This window comes from Protomyctophum bolini (genome assembly GCF_963924005.1).
Source record: "Protomyctophum bolini genome assembly, chromosome: 16".
Lineage (NCBI taxonomy): Eukaryota > Metazoa > Chordata > Actinopteri > Myctophiformes > Myctophidae > Protomyctophum > Protomyctophum bolini.
Genome location: NC_137877.1, coordinates 1,093,143 through 1,113,790, shown reverse-complemented (window position 1 = coordinate 1,113,790; position 20,648 = coordinate 1,093,143). Strand labels below are relative to the sequence as shown.

At 46.8% G+C, this 20,648-nt stretch overlaps 1 protein-coding gene across 1 annotated transcript; it reads left to right on the top strand.

Moving 5' to 3' along the window:
• Positions 1-11,606: 11,606 nt before the first annotated feature.
• On the top strand, positions 11,607-13,616 carry dcst1 (DC-STAMP domain containing 1; the record flags this gene model as incomplete). Its single annotated transcript, XM_080785214.1, has 1 exon — positions 11,607-13,616. One exon carries the CDS (start codon positions 11,607-11,609, stop codon positions 13,614-13,616), a length of 2,010 nt encoding a protein of 669 aa, XP_080641340.1.
• Positions 13,617-20,648: the final 7,032 nt, after the last annotated feature.

Genomic DNA, 20,648 nt, shown 5'->3' with positions numbered 1-20,648 from the left:
CAGTACGATAAACCGGCCCGTACCGATATCCCCATAGGTACAGTACGATAAACCGGCCCGTACCGATATCCCCATAGGTACAGCACATCTTTAAGTTTTAATAGTATGAGATGAGGCTAGCCACAGACCGCGGCCGAACATGTTTCCGTCAGAGTTTGGAAGCACTCGTTTTCCGTAAAGCAATTCGCCCCCGCTGCCTCCTGCGTTTATGTGCTAATTCAAAACGGGTGGTACGCACGAGGGCAGTCGAGTGATATCTAACGAGCGCTTCCAAACTCCAGGACTTGGAAAAATAATCACCTGCAACAAGGACACAAAGTCTACATAACACGTCTACAGTGGACTTTAAAGACACAAAGTAACACAACACGTCTACAGTGGACTTTAAAGACACAAAGTAACACAACACGTCTACAGTGGACTTTTCATGAAACAAACACTTTGGGGATTTCTTTAGAAAGAGAATAACTCAAGCTTTCCGTTCAGCTGCAATGTTGGTGCGTTTTGACGTTGTGTAATACAATCAGAGAGGACTCTTCTGATTGGATGACTGGGCTGTCTATGGGAAGTTGCACCTAGGTATAGCACCTTGCCATGAACTCGTATGGAGAATAGACACATTGTACAGTAGCTACGATGTCCAGATGCACCGTTCTGTGTCCCCCACTAACATACAGTACGAACACAGTCCACACTATCCATCTACGGTAGCCACACTTTGAATGCTTTGAAACGCTCGAAACAAATTGACACTTTGGTAGAAGGTTAGGCAAGAGATAGGCAGGTAGATATTGTTCAATTGTTTGCTCAGTTGATTTAGAAAGTGATATTCCAATATATTGATTTGGAATATCACTAATATTATCCTCATTGACTCGGCTGGTGAAATTAGCTGGTCTCAAAGTCACTCATTTAGCAAAACGATGAAACCAAAACCGGTCCTGTCGAGTTATAAGATCACAGACCTGGTACAGCATGTTTCTTTTTATATATACTTAGACAAACAAACGGGACGTCATTTTGGCAATTATTTGGAGTTGGCGACGTAACTACGTACACACGACCCAGACCTCTACCGAGGTTCAAAACGTCTTCAGGTAGTTAACCCATTCTGAACGGGAACCCCTTTTGGTGTTATAGCATCATGTCATGCTTTAGCTATTGAAAAATAGCAGATCTACAAGCTCGTAGCGCGCCACCGAGTGGCGCGCTATGAGCTTGTAGGTCTGCTATTTTTTGAAAAATCGAAGAACGACTGACATTTCTAGAATCTGATCTCAGGTCAGAATGGGTTGATCAGACCAGTGTGTGTCCTCCAGTGGAAACCTCGTATGAATCTGATCTCAGGTCAGAATGGGTTAAAGGATCACTTCACCTATCTTAGTATAATTGGATCCTCACTCACACGCTCATTATAAGATGGCGGCATTTTTCCGTCTACTACAGTATAGTTCAGCACCTGGCTGGGCCACTCCCCCCCCCCCCCCCCCCCGTTGTCTTTCAACACTCAAGTATTAATTAACAGAGTAGAAAAAAAAACCCATTCTAGGCTTTGTTTAAAATGGACTGCAGTCCATTCAGGTGAAAATAACCCAGAAAAACAAAACTGATTGAACTTGCTTTGCCTTTCTCGTGCGTCTCATCACCGTAGGCCTGTTTCTACAGCCTTTCTCGTGCGTCTCATCACCGTAGGCCTGTTTCTACAGCCTTTCTCGTGCGTCTCATCACCGTAGGCCTGTTTCTACAGCCTTTCTCGTGCGTCTCATCACCGTAGGCCTGTTTCTCTACAGCCACACAGAAATGTGTGTTGTCATGACACTAGGTATATAAATATATTGTAATGTCGTGATACGGCACAAGTGTTGTCTTTTCCCCCGTTTTAATCACTCAAAACACTATTTTATACTTTTCAAGAATTGTCCAGAAAAGCATCATGACATTTTGTCCATCCCGTGGGTTTCTTTGATGCCAGATGAAGGTATTGATTAGGTTATTGATAAGGTTATTGATGCCAGATGAAGGTATTAATTAGGTTATTGATGCCAGATGAAGGTATTGATTAGGTTATTGATGCCAGATGAAGGTATTGATTAGGTTATTGATGCCAGATGAAGGTATTGATTAGGTTATTGATGCCAGATGAAGGTATTGATTAGGTTATTGATGCCAGATGAAGGTATTGCCTCAGGTGAGAGTAGAAGTGTCGGGGAGGACCGTAGCTTAGCGCATGTATAATCTTACTGACTTTTCCTTTCCGTATTTTGCCACTGTCCATATTTACCCCCCGATCCTCAAACCCCATGTCTCTTATTATTAAGCCTGATTCATACTCTGGTTGTCGCGATGCGTTGTTAACTTATAATATAGATCAGATATTTCTGGCAAAATGTGGCACCGGCTCTGCGCTCCGTGTTAGTATGAATCACGCTTTATTTACCCCCTCCTCATCAGTGCACAGCTTCAGAAGAGGACAGATTATTTACCCCCTCCTCCTCAGTGAACATCTTCAGAAGAGGACAGATTATTTACCCCCTCCTCATCAGTGAACATCTTCAGAAGAGGACAGATTATTTACCCCCTCCTCCTCATCAGTGAACAGCTTCAGAAGAGGACAGATTATTTACCCCCTCCTCATCAGTGAACATCTTCAGAAGAGGACAGATTATTTACCCCCCCCTCCTCATCAGTGAACATCTTCAGAAGAGGACAGATTATTTACCCCCTCCTCCTCATCAGTGAACATCTTCAGAAGAGGACAGATTATTTACCCCCTCCTCCTCATCAGTGAACATCTTCAGAAGAGGACAGGTTCCAGCTGAAAATGCTAAACACCTGTAGCTGTACATTAGCTTGTATCTATTTACCTGTACATTCATAATGCCATGGCGAGTTGTATTTATTTACTGACTAAACTGTATTGTGTATAGCTGAGCCGTGCATGTGAAATGTGAATAGACAGACAGACAGACAGACAGGCAGACAGACAGACGGGATATTATTTATGGAGTGAAAGTAAAGCCTTTGGGGGGCTTTATGTTTTATATGAATGTACTGGGCATTCTCTGCTCTCTTGTACCCCATTAAGCTAATTCACTTATGTGTTGCTTTTTCTGTAAGGGACAAAATGCTCATATCTATCTATGCCTTAAAGCACTTCTTGGTTAAAAAAAAAAAGAAAGGAAAAAAAAAAAAACGAAAAAGTCTATTTGCCTAATTTTGGTCCCGTTTTATATATGTCTATGCTATGATGCATTCAACAAACTAATTGTAATTTCCCCAAGAGACTGACGTCAAAGATGAGCGTTCTCGACAAAATATGTGACTATTCTTTTTTGGACAGCAGGAGAAAGGGAACCCCAAACACATTTTGTGGTGGATTTCCGGGCACATCTATCGAGTTTTATCACACCAAGGTATAAAATGTGGCCTTAGGTTTTCTCACTGAGCTGTTTCATACAGCTGGTAAAAGGGTTCCTTATAGATTGTTATCATACCTTGCTAAAGGTTCATTGTGGTCCACAAATAAACAAGCTGCCTCGGCGTTATTGTCAGGGAGGTGTCTCTGTGTCGTTATATTGTCAGGGAGGTGTCTCTGTATCGTTATATTGTCAGGGAGGTGTCTCTGTATCGTTATATCGTCAGGGAGGTGTCTCTGTATCGTTATATTGTCAGGGAGGTGTCTCTGTATCGTTATATTGTCAGGGAGGTGTCTCTATCGTTATATTGTCAGGGAGGTGTCCCTGTATCGTTATATTGGCAGGGAGGTGTCTCTGTGTCGTTATATTGTCAGGGAGGTGTCTCTGTATCGTTATATTGTCAGGGAGGTGTCTGTATTGCTTGTGACAGTCAGTCACTCATATTTGATACAGTCTGTTTCTAGCGGAAATGTAACTAATTCAGTAGCAGTAACAATAGCGTTTTCTCTCAGTCAGTTGATTCTTCTTTTCCATATGAGTGAAGCGGCCGGGGTGACATGTTTATCTTTCAAACACAGGTCTTATATGAGGCGGTCTAAAATCCCCCCTATGGGGATTATAATGCAAATAAAAAGTACATGAACCCGTGGTTTTGCACCCTCTACCGATGTTGACGTCAGACTTCGGTGCTCTATTGAAACCTTTGCCCATGCACAGCTTTGACCTTTGACCTTTGACCACATCCATGTTTTACTGAAATGTTAACCGGTTGATGCCACGATAATGACAGAGTGCCACAAGCGTAAAAATTGTCAATCAAAAAAAAAAAAAAAACTATAATGTCCTCGCTGTTTTCTCTCCTCTGCTTCCTGCCCCCCACCCCACCCCGCCCCTGAAATCAAGCCATTTCTCCATGCTTGTACATACTGTAAATACAGTACATACTGTCAGCACCAGTGCCACTGCTCTTCTCTCCTGTTGCCCATGCTATATGATGTGAGTGTGTGGCATTATCAACCAACTATGGATGTTAATAACAACGTACTCATGTGACCACAAACGGCCGGCTCGTGTGTCTTTCTGTCTCTGCAGTGAATGAATGATTTCTCAAGGTTCAAGGTTCTCATGTAATGATGTCGTGTATCAGGGGGCACGGTGACGCAGTCGGTAGCGCTGTTCGACTCACAGCTACAGTAGAGGGTCCTGGGTTCGATTCCCGCTGTGGGCGCTGGCGGCGTGTTCTCTCCTTGGCGTCATCAGTGCCCATACCCGAGGCGGGGTTGGCGAAAGGGACTTTCTGTGTGGAGTTTGTAATGTTCTCTGTGTGGTACCCTAGGGTAGGTACCCTCACATGTTCTCCCCGTGTCCCCTAGGGTAGGTACCCTCACATGTTCTCCCCGTGTCCCCTAGGGTAGGTACCCTCACATGTTCTCCCCGTGTCCCCTAGGGTAGGTACCCTCACATGTTCTCCCCGTGTCCCCTAGGGTAGGTACCCTCACATGTTCTCCCCGTGTCCCCTAGGGTAGGTACCCTCACATGTTCTCCCCGTGTCCCCTAGGGTAGGTACCCTCACATGTTCTCCCCGTGTCCCCTAGGGTAGGTACCCTCACATGTTCTCCCCGTGTCCCCTAGGGTAGGTACCCTCACAAAAAACATGCAGTAATCCTGGTCTCTAAACTGCCTCCCCCTGGCCAGGGGGAAAAACCCAAAGTCGTGTGAGCTTGCTAAAGTTTAAATCACGTTTCTACGACAAAGTATGCCAGAGCAATGAGGCTGAAAAAGTGAGGTGGATTTGGGATAAAATCCCATTTATTAATGCTATGGGAGGAAAGGATTATAAATAAAGTTAAATGTCTTAAAAAAAAGACTTTTTCAAAACATATCTTTCACCAATAAAAATGTAAAGATAGATGAACATTATAGAGTTTTAATGGAGTTTCAAAGTGAAAGTATGACGGAGTATAAAATGATTACATTAAAAAAGTAAAAATGTGTAAAAAGAAAATACAAGCACAAATAACTGCAAAGAGCTGAACATGTTGAAATTTGAACTATCATTTCTAGCATAAAGTATGTGTAAGTATAGGAAGACGAAGAAAGAGGAAAAAGTTAAATCTGTCGATAACATTAGTTATGATTTGCCTACAAAAGCATTATGGTGTGCTCGCTATAAAGCGAGCTCACCATAATGCTTTTGTAGGCAAATCGACCAATGACAAAGCTTCTAGGAACATCTTTGAATGCAGATAGCGGCCCCTAGATGTGTGTCACAGGGACTACATTTTGTGGTGAGCGTTTGACTCATTGCTGGCTGTCTGAATACCAACAAAAATAAATCACACCCCTGTGAAATGAGGGGCGCTCTTGTCATCGTACATCAATTTATGTTAGCGGACATTTGACATCGCTACATAAGGTGGTCCCTTATTGGCCAACGCACTCCCACCAACATGTGCTTGTTTAGCCGATTTGCTCGTTTACACATTTCTCTTCAATGTCAATGTCGTTTAATGTTTTGATGTTTAATGTACGTCATATTTAGCGGAATTCTGATGTCATTTCTCCGTTCATTGTCAATGGCAAATATTGAGACGTGTTGTTGGGACAAGAATTTTGTGGACATTTGACCTGAATTCCCCTTTCATTATCAATGGCAAATGAGACGTGTGGGGACAAACGTCTCCCTAGGGAGGTCCTCGAGGCACGTCCCACTGGGAGGAGACCCCGGAACGTCTCGGGATGATCCCCCAGGAGGAAGTCACTAATGTTGCTCTGGAGAGGGAACTCTGGAACACTCTGGTGGAGCTGTTATACCCCCGCGACCGGACTACGGATAAGCGGTTGAAGATGGATGGATGGATGGATCACGCAGTGGTTCTGGAGAACTGGATGGGAATTTGGGAACATGGGTCGGTTCTGTGGTTCCTGGACAACCACCTCGGGTTGGCAACATGGGTCGGTTCTGTTGGGAACATGGGTCGGTTCTGTGGTTCCTGGACAACCACCTCGGGTTGGCAACATGGGTCGGTTCTGTTGGGAACATGGGTCGGTTCTGTGGTTCCTGGACAACCACCTCGGGTTGGCAACATGGGTCGGTTCTGTTGGGAACATGGGTCGGTTCTGTGGTTCCTGGACAACCACCCATCCCAACGACTCAACGAGGAGCACGCAGAGTCCTTGCCAATGCACGCACGTGCCCGTGATCCCCGCGTCGGTCGGTCCCATATATACGCATGACCATATATGGACATCCCGGGTCTGTGGTTCTGAATCTGAATATGCCTTTAAATGGGGCATCGATCAGTACGGCGGTTCTGGACATGTTGGCATATTCTATTCGTCCGACTCAATGCCGTGAGTCCCAACTCCCCCTGGTGGTTGGCAGCATGCGCAGCGACTTTGAAGTGGGTCGCTCGGACGGTTCTGGAGATGCGTGCACTAGAGTCCTCCCGCAAGCCCATTTTAACCTAATAGGATTGTAAGGTGACATCAGACCCCGTCAGAGCTACGACCAGACTATAAAAGCCTTTACGTGTTGCGCTGTATGAGCTCTCAGGCGTTGGGGAAAGATGGAACGGAGAAGGAGAAAGAATAAGAATTACAAGATTATACGACGAAGTGACGAAGGACAGAGAAGGAACGGAATGACACGCAGAGACAGAGGTGGGAAGAGCCTCAGAGAGACAGACAGGGACAGACAGGGACAGAGGGACAGACAGGGGCGGAGAGACAGACAGGGACAGAGAGACAGACGGGGACAAAGAGAGACGGCGGAGACACAGAATGTCCCAGAAAGACGTCGTATACAGAGGTAGAACGAGGCGGAGAGACACGAAGACGCGAAGACGGAAAGAGACGGCCGAGAGAGTCATAGTTGACAATCTTGAGCCACTTATGCAAATACTTTATGCAAACAGTGCCACAGCAAAGCAGTGTCGTCAGATCATTGTGGATTGCATCCGTAGTGTGGTTCAGAAGTACCGTACTGGGAGGAACCAAAACAGGTCTTTGCCAATGAGACCTCAGAACTCAACTTCTGTCATGGAGGAACCTCAGAACTCAACTTCTGTCATGGAGGGACCTCAGAACTCAACTTCTGTCATGGAGGAACCTCAGAACTCAACTTCTGTCATGGAGGAACCTCAGAACTCAACTTCTGTCATGGAGGGACCTCAGAACTCAACTTCTGTCATGGAGGGACCTCAGAACTCAACTTCTGTCATGGAGGAACCTCAGAAGCCAAATTCCTCCAGTTGTTTGAAGCCAATGGACGGAAGAAGTGTCTCCTATTTTCCAACTTTCAGTATTGATACATCGGGACAGCCTTTCCTGAACGAAACCCCCCGGCTGAACGACGAGTGGGAAGTTCCAACATATAAGCAGATCTTCACCCAAGTTATCGGTACCGATGGACAAGAGAAGGAAATGAAAGACAAAAGGCCTAATAACCCTTCTTGCTTCAACTGTGGACTCTGTGGTCATCATCTGCAACGCTGCGCCGAGCCAAAGGATTTGGCCATGATCAATGAAAGACGAAAGGACTTCAACCAAAGCGGCACACATTTCACCCGGAGCAACCAGAGGTACTGGGATAAAGTAGGGGAGGGATTTGCTAACCGTGAGCCTAGTTCCATCTGCAACAAGAGAAGGAGGCATGATTCCGTCTCGTGTCACCGAAGAAAGAAAATAAGGACCAAAATAGACACTCCTAGTTGTAACTTTCAGTTCCAGCGTCCACTGCCTCTGGGCATACCACCCGCTACCACAACTGCTCCGCCAGTCAAAGTTGAAGAAGACATCCCGCAGAAGAGCCCTGGTCCGTCGACAGTCCATGAAGATGGCCCCAGGAGCCCTGGTCCGTCGACAGTCCATGAAGATGGCCCCAGGAGCCCTGGTCCGTCGACAGTCCATGAAGATGGCCCCAGGAGCCCTGGTCCGTCGACAGTCCATGAAGATGGCCCCAGGAGCCCCGGTCCACTCAGAGGGAAAGAAGATAATATCCCTCCGAGCTCTGGTCAGTTTAAAGTTGAAGATGGCCACCCTCCTCTCCCTCCTCAAGACGCTGTCATATCTGCGGAGAAGATAACGGCCGTGCCCCACCGGCGTAACTTTGCAGCTGGCATTGTTCATTTTGAGGATACTCCCGAGTTTACCGAAGTCGCTTTGGCCACTGGGACATATCTTAAGATCCGAGAATCGTGCAAATGTTCACCACGAAGTTTGGCCAAGAACAGAAATATTGCCAAACACAATTCCCCTGAGCCTGGTGCTATCTGCAACGAGAGAAGGAACGGTTCCGTCTCATCTCGGTGGAGAAGGAGAAGGAGGTCCAGTCTTGTCAGAGACTCTGCTGTGGATGTGAACTCAAACATAAACACTCTCTCACTTTCACGTGGCGGTCGGTTACAGCCTCCTTTCTCACCTGCCTCGAGTCGTGGTGCGTTCCAGTCAAAAGAAAGAATGCGAGAACGACCCAAGTCGGCACCCAAGGGCTCCAAGAATGCGATCGCCAAGAAACCAAAGGTTGTGTCTAAGAGAAAGAGAACACGAGGCGGAGAGACACGAAGACGCGAAGACGGAAAGAGACGGCCGAGAGAGTCATAGTTGACAATCTTGAGCCACTTATGCAAATACTTTATGCAAACAGTGCCACAGCAAAGCGGTGTCGTCAGATCATTGTGGATTGCATCCGTAGTGTGGTTCAGAAGTACCGTACTGGGAGGAACCAAAACAGGTCTTTGCCAATGAGACCTCAGAACTCAACTTCTGTCATGGAGGGACCTCAGAACTCAACTTCTGTCATGGAGGGACCTCAGAACTCAACTTCTGTCATGGAGGAACCTCAGAGGAACCTCAGAACTCAACTTCTGTCTAACACTCCAAATGAGATGATTGGTCTAATGGGTGACCTATGGTCTGTACCTATTGACCTATGGTCTAATGGGTGACCTATGGTCTGTACCTATTGACCTCTGGTCTAATGGGTGACCTATGGTCTGTACCTATTGACCTATGGTCTAATGGGTGACCTATGGTCTGTACCTATTGACCTATGGTCTAATGGGTGACCTATGGTCTGTACCTATTGACCTCTGGTCTAATGGGTGACCTATGGTCTGTACCTATTGACCTATGGTCTAATGGGTGACCTATGGTCTGTACCTACCTATTGACCTCTGGTCTAATGGGTGACCTATGGTCTGTACCTACCTATTGACCTCTGGTCTAATGGGTGACCTATGGTCTGTACCTACCTATTGACCTCTGGTCTAATGGGTGACCTATGGTCTGTACCTATTGACCTCTGGTCTAATGGGTGACCTATGGTCTGTACCTATTGACCTATGGTCTAATAGGTGACCTATGGTCTGTACCTACCTATTGACCTCTGGTCTAATGGGTGACCTATGGTCTGTACCTATTGACCTCTGGTCTAATAGGTGACCTATGGTCTGTACCTACCTATTGACCTATGGTCTAATAGGTGACCTATGGTCTGTACCTACCTATTGACCTATGGTCTAATAGGTGACCTATGGTCTGTACCTACCTATTGACCTATGGTCTAATAGGTGACCTATGGTCTGTACCTACCTATTGACCTATGGTCTAATAGGTGACCTATGGTCTGTACCTACCTATTGACCTATGGTCTAATAGGTGACCTATGGTCTGTACCTACCTATTGACCTATGGTCTAATAGGTGACCTATGGTCTGTACCTACCTATTGACCTATGGTCTAATGGGTGACCTATGGTCTGTACCTATTGACCTATGGTCTAATGGGTGACCTATGGTCTGTACCTATTGACCTCTGGTCTAATGGGTGACCTATGGTCTGTACCTATTGACCTATGGTCTAATGGGTGACCTATGGTCTGTACCTACCTATTGACCTCTGGTCTAATGGGTGACCTATGGTCTGTACCTACCTATTGACCTCTGGTCTAATGGGTGACCTATGGTCTGTACCTACCTATTGACCTCTGGTCTAATGGGTGACCTATGGTCTGTACCTACCTATTGACCTATGGTCTAATAGGTGACCTATGGTCTGTACCTACCTATTGACCTATGGTCTAATGGGTGACCTATGGTCTGTACCTATTGACCTATGGTCTAATGGGTGACCTATGGTCTGTACCTATTGACCTATGGTCTAATAGGTGCAAGGCTGCACATGGGAATGACGGAACAGCCAGCATACAAGAAATGTCCTCGGCGTTGCTGGCGTTCCCAAGGCTGAGGAAGGAAGACCCAACAGGCCGGAACGCCTCCATCAGAGGTGAATAATGTCCAGGTGAGCTGCACACATGTCCTTGTGTGCTGGCTATTCCCTCATTCCCGAAGGCTGTGTATTGGATATACATGTCTCATTAGAAGAGCAGGGATACCAAAGTAATATTGTTGCGACCACAGGTCGCATTTACTATGAAAACGTGACATTCCCGTTAGTCAGCGTATCACTCAAACTCCCCATACATGGGAAAGACCCCATATGTGGTGCCCAGGTCTAGTGACATCACTATAACATCTGATCCACATCTGACCTCAAAACCTTAGATCAACATATATGGATATATGGGGAATAAGAATTAACATATGGATATATGTCAGAACAGGTTCTGACATATATCCATATGTTAATTCTTATTCCCCATCCATCCTTTCTTTTCGATGTCTCCCTTTTGACTGATACCTGTCCATTCCAACTCTAGACTGTCAAAGGCCCGAAGTAAAAAAAAAACTAGTGTTCTCAACAGGCCCGAAAATGTATGCCCAGCCCACATGAAACCCTGTAAACTCAAGAGAATGTCACCCTTAGATCTCCATATATGGATCTGTCCTGTCCGGACATTCCATATGTCGATCTGACCTCATCACACCATGTACACTCAAGACGTCTCACCCGGTGTTAACATACATACAAACAAAAGATTGGACAAAATACCATTTATTCAAACTTATATAATACAGCATTTTTGAGTTGAGTTCTGTTGAGTTCTGTCAGATGTTTGAACGGCACAGTTCAGTGTACAGTAGGTTCAGTGTACAGTAGGTAGGTGTGCATAGCAACGGTTTGTGGTGTGTGTGTGTGACGACAGGCCAAGAGCTCCAGTCCATATACAGAAATATAGAGATGTTAAGAGACAATGAGATCCAGATGCTTTAAGAAGATGTATTCATGATGGCAGAGCCTGTCCACATGGCAGGGAGGCGGAGGAGAAGAGCTCCACACACCACCCTGGAGCAGATGTCTCTGAAACGACTCCCCGGGACTTTACACCGCTTCCTGTTCGGCCGGCCGCAGGAGTTCCCCGCGGCCCGCTGCCTCGCCGGGGCTCTGTTCGGCGCCGCGTGCGGCTTCGGCTTCCTGCTCGGCTTCAGCCACAACCTCCCGCTGAGCCTCCGCCAGCGCGCCACGGCGGCGTGTCTGTTTGTCGCCGCGTGTGCCGCGGGCGGAGCGCTCTCCTCCCACTTCTGCTGCTCGCTCCTCCTGACCGCCCCCTGCATGCTGGGCGCTCAGGGCCGGGCCTACGTGATGCTCCTGCTCTTCTCGGGCCTGGCCAGCGGGCCCGTCTCCAACATCCAGCGCAACATGCAGGCGGTGTCGCTGACGCTGGGCTGTAACATCGACCTGCAGATCAACCACACTAAGGTCATGTGGAAGGAGGTGATGAGGCCGTTCCGCCTGGTGCTCCAGGACATCGTGGACAGCAGCGCCGCGTTCCGACGGAACGTCGCGGAGGTGACCGGGACCTTCAGGAACCTCACGGACGAGCTCATGGCGCAGCACGGTTATGACCCTCTCAGAGCGAGTCCGTCGTCGGCGCCGGTCAGCACGCAGGACAAGTTCGCCGCCAACACCATGATGCAATGTGACAACGTGGTGGGGATGGGCATCGGGCGCTGTCAGGACTGGTTCAAGGTCAAACACGCCGACTGCATGGACACGATCAGCGTCCCCGTCATCAACGACGTCCTGTGCGTCTCCATGAAGTTCGACTTCCTCTGTGACGTCATGAAGGTCATGATCCCGTGGTGCCGGGAGCAGATCCCCGTGGAGGGGAACTTCGGAAACACGTACGACAAACTGAACCAGTCCATCGAACAGCTGGCCGCCGAGTTTCACACGGAGGTGAGCCTCGGGGAGGAGGAGGTGGTCGGGGACATCCTGGAGGAGAACTTCACAGACGGTCTGAAGAGGGAGTTCCAGGAGATCCAGACGGTGACAGACTGGCTCTTTCAAGTCCTCCAGGTCCTCACGTCCCTCACCTTCGTCACCGTCTACGTCTCGGCCTTTCTCTACGCCAGACGGTACAACCGGGACGTTCAGTTCGACAACGTGTACGTCACCACGTACTTCAGACGGATAGACGCGCGCAGGAAGAAAGCCGGCCGGAGCTTCCTGCTGCCTCTGAGGAACGCAGAGAGGGGACAGTTCATCGTGCCCAACAGCGTCTCCGTCCACTCCATGGAGCTCAGACTGATCCTGGGAGGTCTCCTGCAGGTGTTGGCCATCGGCGTGGCGGTGGGCGTCCTCCTGGGAGCCGACCGGGCGCTCTACCACGCGCTGGGCATCGTGGAGAGGAACACCTTCACCGAGTTCAACCTGAGCAGCGTGCAGGACATCCACATCCAGGTGCACAACGACTCCATGATGGCCCGCCTGCTGAAGAACACAGTCGGGGCCTTCAACAGCTCCCACCGCGTCGACGTGGAGACCAGCAACGTCCGGTGCCTCCCCCGCGCCGTCGGCCTGACTCCGGCGGAGTACGCCCGGAGCACGCTGCCTCTCCCGCTGCTGGCGCTCATGTGGCTGGCTCAGGCCTACGGCAACCGCCTGCGGAGGGTCATCGCCGCCGCCTTCTTCCCCAAGAGGGAGAAGACCCGCGTGCTGTTCCTCTACAACCTCCACGTGCACCGCCGGAGGGCCTACGCCGCCCGCCTGCGGCGGCGCGTGCTGGCGGGCCGCGGGCCGCGCCCCGGGGCGCTGCTGCGCGGCCTCCTGGGGCGGCTGGGCGGCTGGAGGCTGGAGTGGTGCTGCGGCTGTGGGGAGAGGCAGAGGTGTGCCGGGACCAGGGAGGCGCTCAGCTGTCCCACCGCCGGCTGCCCGGCTCTCTACTGCCCCCAGTGTTGGAGCGTCCTGGAGGAGCTGTGTGCGCTCTGTGGACCCGGGAACGACGAGGACGGCTGAATATATATATATATATATATATATATATATATATATATATATATATATATATATTATTTTTATTTTAAAATAAAGATAATGTGTTTACAGTAAGTATTATTATGTTATAATTTAGCTATTGAAAAAGAGCAGACCTACAAGCTTATATAGCGCGGCACCGAGTGCCACGCTATGTGAGCTATTTTTGAAACATGGCTGGAACAACATATTTTCAGATGGGGGTCCGCAGCCAAATACCGATAATTCTGGGAGTCCTTGGCGTGAAAAAGGTTTAAGCACCGCTGACATAGAAACAAAGGTTTTTCAGAAAAAAATTTCAGGGTTTAGAAAACATTTGTTGAATCTTTTCTCAGGTCTATAGAGTTGTTTTCAGTAAGGGGGGGGTCTCCCATGTCTGACAGTTTCATAGCATCAGTGGAGATAGCAGCTATATCAGCGATGTTAGTGTTATTATTATAACTGTGACATCACGTCCAAAATCACATGTTTATCCTGTATGAGTTCCCCATCCTGATTGGATGGGAATGTGGTATCGGATCACGATCGGAAAATGAATTTCTGTTTTTTAAAGCGCTGCACGAAGAGATGTGAAGAGTCCTGTTACTGAGCAAACAATCCATTACTATCACAAAATAATAGAGCTATTTATCACATTTAGGCCTGACAGTTTTATGAAATACCCATGTTTCTATAATAATAATAATACATTTTATTTATAAGGCGCCTTTCAGGGCACTCAAGGTCGCCGTACAGGTTAAAAACAGTACAAGAACACAGTTAAAAGCAGAACAACAACACAGCTTGCAGCAGACAGGTCATGCAGGGTCATATAGGCCTGCCTAAACAGGTGGGTTTTGAGGTGGGTTTGGAAAGTGGTGATAGAGTCCATGTTTCTGATGTCAGGGGGGAGGGAGTTCCAGAGGTGAGGGGCAGAGCGGCTGAAGGCTCTTGACCCCATGGTGGACAGACGGGCTGGAAGGACTTTCAGACCTGAGAGACCGTGGTTCTCAATATTTCATGTCAAGGACCCCAAATATTATATATAATTTTATTGGCCGCCGACCCCCATCCGAAAATATGTTGTTCCAGGGACCCCCCCCCCCCCCCCCCACACACACACACTCAGAAGCAAAGATTTGAGTTAAAAACCTTCACTCTGAAAGAATATACATTCAAAGATTTGTGCCACATTTTCACTATTTTTCAAAAATAGCAGACCTCGGTGGCGCGCTGCGAGCTTGTAGGTCTGCTATCTTTCAATAGATGAAGGATAACATAATGCTGTAAACACCAAGAGGGCTTCCCGCCCAGAATGGGTCAACTATAAAAGGCTCTAAATGTCCGTGCTGCTCCAGTCTCTTCTCCTTATGCAGATCATGGTCTTTGTTTGACGTTAAAACCTATTTGTCAATTTCCTTATGTGACATTTCTTGTAAAGGTCCAAATGTCTCACCAATGTGTTCCTATAACCCCCAAACAAGTGTCTGTGAACAACCTTCATATGGTTGTTTGGCCACTAGAAGGTCTGTGAACAACCTTCATATGGTTGTTTGGCCACTAGAAGGTCTGTGAACAACCTTCATATGGTTGTTTGGCCACTAGAAGGTCTGTGAACAACCTTCATATGGTTGTTTGGCCACTAGAAGGTCTGTGAACAACCTTCATATGGTTGTTTGGCCACTAGAAGGTCAGTGAACAACCTTCATGTGGTTGTTTGGCCACTAGAAGGTCTGTGAACAACCTTCATGTGGTTGTTTGGCCACTAGAAGGTCTGTGAACAACCTTCATATGGTTGTTTGGCCACTAGAAGGTCTGTGAACAACCTTCATATGGTTGTTTGGCCACTAGAAGGTCTGTGAACAACCTTCATATGGTTGTTTGGCCACTAGAAGGTCTGTGAACAACCTTCATATGGTTGTTTGGCCACTAGAAGGTCTGTGAACAACCTTCATATGGTTGTTTGGCCACTAGAAGGTCAGTGAACAACCTTCATATGGTTGTTTGGCCACTAGAAGGTCTGTGAACAACCTTCATATGGTTGTTTGGCCACTAGAAGGTCTGTGAACAACCTTCATATGGTTGTTTGGCCACTAGAAGGTCTGTGAACAACCTTCATGTGGTTGTTTGGCCACTAGAAGGTCTGTGAACAACCTTCATGTGGTTGTTTGGCCACTAGAAGGTCTGTGAACAACCTTCATGTGGTTGTTTGGCCACTAGAAGGTCTGTGAACAACCTTCATATGGTTGTTTGGCCACTAGAAGGTCTGTGAACAACCTTCATATGGTTGTTTGGCCACTAGAAGGTCAGTGAACAACCTTCATATGGTTGTTTGGCCACTAGAAGGTCTGTGAACAACCTTCATATGGTTGTTTGGCCACTAGAAGGTCTGTGAACAACCTTCATATGGTTGTTTGGCCACTAGAAGGTCTGTGAACAACCTTCATATGGTTGTTTGGCCACTAGAAGGTCTGTGAACAACCTTCATATGGTTGTTTGGCCACTAGAAGGTCTGTGAACAACCTTCATATGGTTGTTTGGCCACTAGAAGGTCTGTGAACAACCTTCATATGGTTGTTTGGCCACTAGAAGGTCAGTGAACCTTCATATGGTTGTTTGGCCACTAGAAGGTCAGTGAACAACCTTCATATGGTTGTTTGGCCACTAGAAAGTCTGTGAACAACCTTCATATGGTTGTTTGGCCACTAGAAGGTCAGTGAACAACCTTCTATGGTTGTTTGGCCACTAGAAGGTCTGTGAACAACCTTCATGTGGTTGTTTGGCCACTAGAAGGTCTGTGAACAACCTTCATGTGGTTGTTTGGCCACTAGAAGGTCTGTGAACAACCTTCATATGGTTGTTTGGCCACTAGAAGGTCAGTGAACAACCTTCTATGGTTGTTTGGCCACTAGAAGGTCTGTGAACAACCTTCATATGGTTGTTTGGCCACTAGAAGGTCTGTGAACAACCTTCATATGGTTGTTTGGCCACTAGAAGGTCTGTGAACAACCTTCATATGGTTGTTTGGCCACTAGAAGGCCTGTGAACAACCTTCATATGGTTGTTTGGCCACTAGAAGGCCTGTGAACAACCTTCATATGGTTGTTTGGCCACTAGAAGGCCTGTGAACAACCTTCATATGGTTGTTTGGCCACTAGAAGGTCTGTGAACAACCTTCATATGGTTGTTTGGCCACTAGAAGGTCTGTGAACAACCTTCATATGGTTGTTTGGCCACTAGAAGGTCTGTGAACAACCTTCATATGGTTGTTTGGCCACTAGAAGGTCTGTGAACAACCTTCATATGGTTGTTTGGCCACTAGAAGGTCTGTGAACAACCTTCATATGGTTGTTTGGCCACTAGAAGGTCTGTGAACAACCTTCATATGGTTGTTTGGCCACTAGAAGGTCTGTGAACAACCTTCATATGGTTGTTTGGCCACTAGAAGGTCTGTGAACAACCTTCATATGGTTGTTTGGCCACTAGAAGGTCTGTGAACAACCTTCATATGGTTGTTTGGCCACTAGAAGGTCTGTGAACAACCTTCATATGGTTGTTTGGCCACTAGAAGGTCAGTGAACAACCTTCATGTGGTTGTTTGGCCACTAGAAGGTCTGTGAACAACCTTCATGTGGTTGTTTGGCCACTAGAAGGTCTGTGAACAACCTTCATGTGGTTGTTTGGCCACTAGAAGGTCTGTGAACAACCTTCATGTGGTTGTTTGGCCACTAGAAGGTCTGTGAACAACCTTCAAGTGGTTGTTTGGCCACTAGAAGGTCTGTGAACAACCTTCATGTGGTTGTTTGGCCACTAGAAGGTCTGTGAACAACCTTCATGTGGTTGTTTGGCCACTAGAAGGTCTGTGAACAACCTTCATGTGGTTGTTTGGCCACTAGAAGGTCTGTGAACAACCTTCATATGGTTGTTTGGCCACTAGAAGGTCAGTGAACAACCTTCATATGGTTGTTTGGCCACTAGAAGGTCTGTGAACAACCTTCATTTGGTTGTTTGGCCTTCTGACCACTAGAAGTGGGTGACATTTGAATTTAAAATAAAATCACACCCATGTGAAGTGAGGGGCGCTCTTACGGTATCATCGTACGTCATCTCATGCCGGCCAATCACAATTTGCGTCCTCACCTCCGTCACCAATGTCTGTCAATGTCACCAATGTCAACGTCTTACTGGTTATACCCTGGGAAACACCCAGGTTGATTAAATGATTGAACGTGTTATTAACAGTTTGTATAATGGGTACATTTCAAAGAAAGTGCAGGTCAAAGGTCAATACAAAAAAACTGCTACGAGGATAAAAACAGAAAAAGCACTCTGAAGACCTGTTCACATCAGAGTCCTCCCTTTTCAATTCATCAAGACATTTATAAAGACATACAAATACACACATCTATGCAAAACAGAAAGAAAAAAATAAGCTAATACTAAACTTCAATGTAAAAAATGTCCCGTACTGTCGGACGGGCCGTTCAGAACACGGTCTGAAGCCGCGGGCCGTCTACAATCTGCCCCCGGGCCACAGTTTGGACAGCCTGCAGTCTAGAGTCTGTGAGGTGAGAACAGGGACAACTTATCATGGTGTCACACCTTAGTTAAACATTGACCTGCACACTGACTGTGTGTGTGTGTGTGTGTTGCAGGTAGATGTATCACATGGTGTACAGTCACACCTTAGTTAAACATTGACCTGCACACTGACAGTGTGTGTGTGTGTGTGTTGCAGGTAGATGTATCACATGGTGTACAGTCACACCTTAGTTAAACATTGACCTGCACACTGACAGTATTGTGTGTGTGTGTGTGTGTGTGTGTGTGTGTGTGTGTGTGTGTGTGTGTGTGTGTGTATGTGCGTGCGCTGGTTGCAGGTCAATGTATCACATGGTGTCACACCTTAGTTAAACAATGACCTGATCACTGACAGTAAAAGTGTGTGTGTGTGTGTGTGTGTGTGTGTGTGTGTGTGTGTGTGTGTGTGTGTGTGTGTGTGTGCGCGCGCGCTGGTTGCAGGTCAATGTATCACATGGTGTCATCATTCATCATAGGTTCTTGTTGCAACGACACCACCTCCAGAAGACTCCAGTATGACAGAACTGTAAGTGTGTTGATTCACCGTCAACGGAGGCGTCTGGGGACGCCATTTTGGTTTTTTTGCCACGTCGGATCAAAGCATATAAAGATTATTGGCGGGTAAGTGATTTTAAACTATATACACTATAGCAATAATCTCTCTATTCTGGTGTTAACCCATTCTGACCGGGAACCCATTTTGGTGTTATAGCATCATGTCATGCTTTAGCTATTGAAAAATAGCAGATCTACAAGCTCGTAGCGCGCCACCGAGTGGCGCGCTACGAGCTTGTAGGTCTGCTATTTTTGAAAAATCGAAGAACGACTGACATTTTTTAGAATCTGATCTCAGGTCAGAATGGGGTTAATCAGACCAGTGTGTGTCCAGTGGAAACCTCGTATGAATCTGATCTCAGGTCAGAATGGTGTTAACCCATTTCGGGCGGCATCCCTTCTTGGCGTTTTAGGCATTAGTTCGTAGCGTGGCACTCGGGTCTGTAATGTTTGAAAAATCATGAAAATGTGGCGCAAATCTTTGAATATATATCTTTTTCAGAGCGATCGTTTTTAACTCAAATCTTTGCCTCTGGGTGGTCACTGGAACAACAATTCTTTTTTCAGATGGGGGTCGGCGGCCAATTACATATATTTTTGGTGGTCCTTGACATGAAAATGTTTGAGAACGACTGACATACGTAGAGAAACATAGGGTTTAACCCTGTGAGAACCACTGACACAGAAACATAGGGTTTAACCCTGTGAGAACCACTGACACAGAAACATGAGGGTTTAACCCTGTCAGAACCACTGACACAGAAACATGAGGGTTTAACCCTGTCAGAACCACTGACACAGAAACATGAGGGTTTTTCAGAAAACTGTCAGGATTTAGAAGACATTTGTAGAATCGTTCTCAGGTCTAAACGGTTTAATGGGATAGAATTAAAGTGACTTATGGAGACACAAAGGAGACTCTTTGTGTCTCCTACCGGAACCGCTGCTTCTCATAAAAGGATTGGTTTAGGAATGTGACGAAAACAAACAAACAAACAATAAAGTGCATGACCATGGGGAGAGTAGTCCAGATAGAGACAAAGTCATTTTGGGGGTGAACTGTCCCTTTAGCTGAGTTCCAATAGAGGGTATGAGCATGCTTGAAGTGAATGGCACATCAAAGCAACAGGCAAAGTGAGTTTAACATTGTTTAATGTTGTTTAATGTTGTTTAATGCAATCAGATAGGACTGTTCTGTGTGGATGTATGAGCTGTCAAGGCCAGAAAGTAGTTTTTTGCCACTCCTGCATAACTTCCGCGTTTGATGATATAATCTCTGCCACTCACTCACTCCAGCATGGAGGTGTTACGGTGCAATTGGTGACCTGCTGAAATATGTGACAATCATGTAGACATCACATATAACATCAGTGTCTTGAATGTAAATCATTGCGGTTTGTTTATTATATGGCGGTATTCAGGCCATGAAGTCCACAAGATGGTCACGTATTTCAGCAGGTCACCAATTTCACCGTAACACGGTTAAGAATGTTAACCACTTGAACCCCAGAGAGCCTATCTTATTCTGGGGGGGAACGTGTGCCATGTGACGCATTGTGAGCTTGTAGATCTGATATTTATTCATGCCGTGACGCATTGTGAGCTTGTAGATCTGATATTTCTTCATGTTGTGCCTCATTGTGAGCTTGTAGATCTGATATTTGTTCATGCCGTGACGCATTGTGAGCTTGTAGATCTGATATTTCTCCATGTTGTGACGCATTGTGAGCTTGTAGATCTGATATTTATTCATGCCGTGACGCATTGTGAGCTTGTAGATCTGATATTTGTTCATGCCGTGACGCATTGTGAGCTTGTAGATCTGATATTTATTCATGCTGTGACACATTGTGAGCTTGTAGATCTGATATTTGTTCATGTTGTGACTCATTGTGAGCT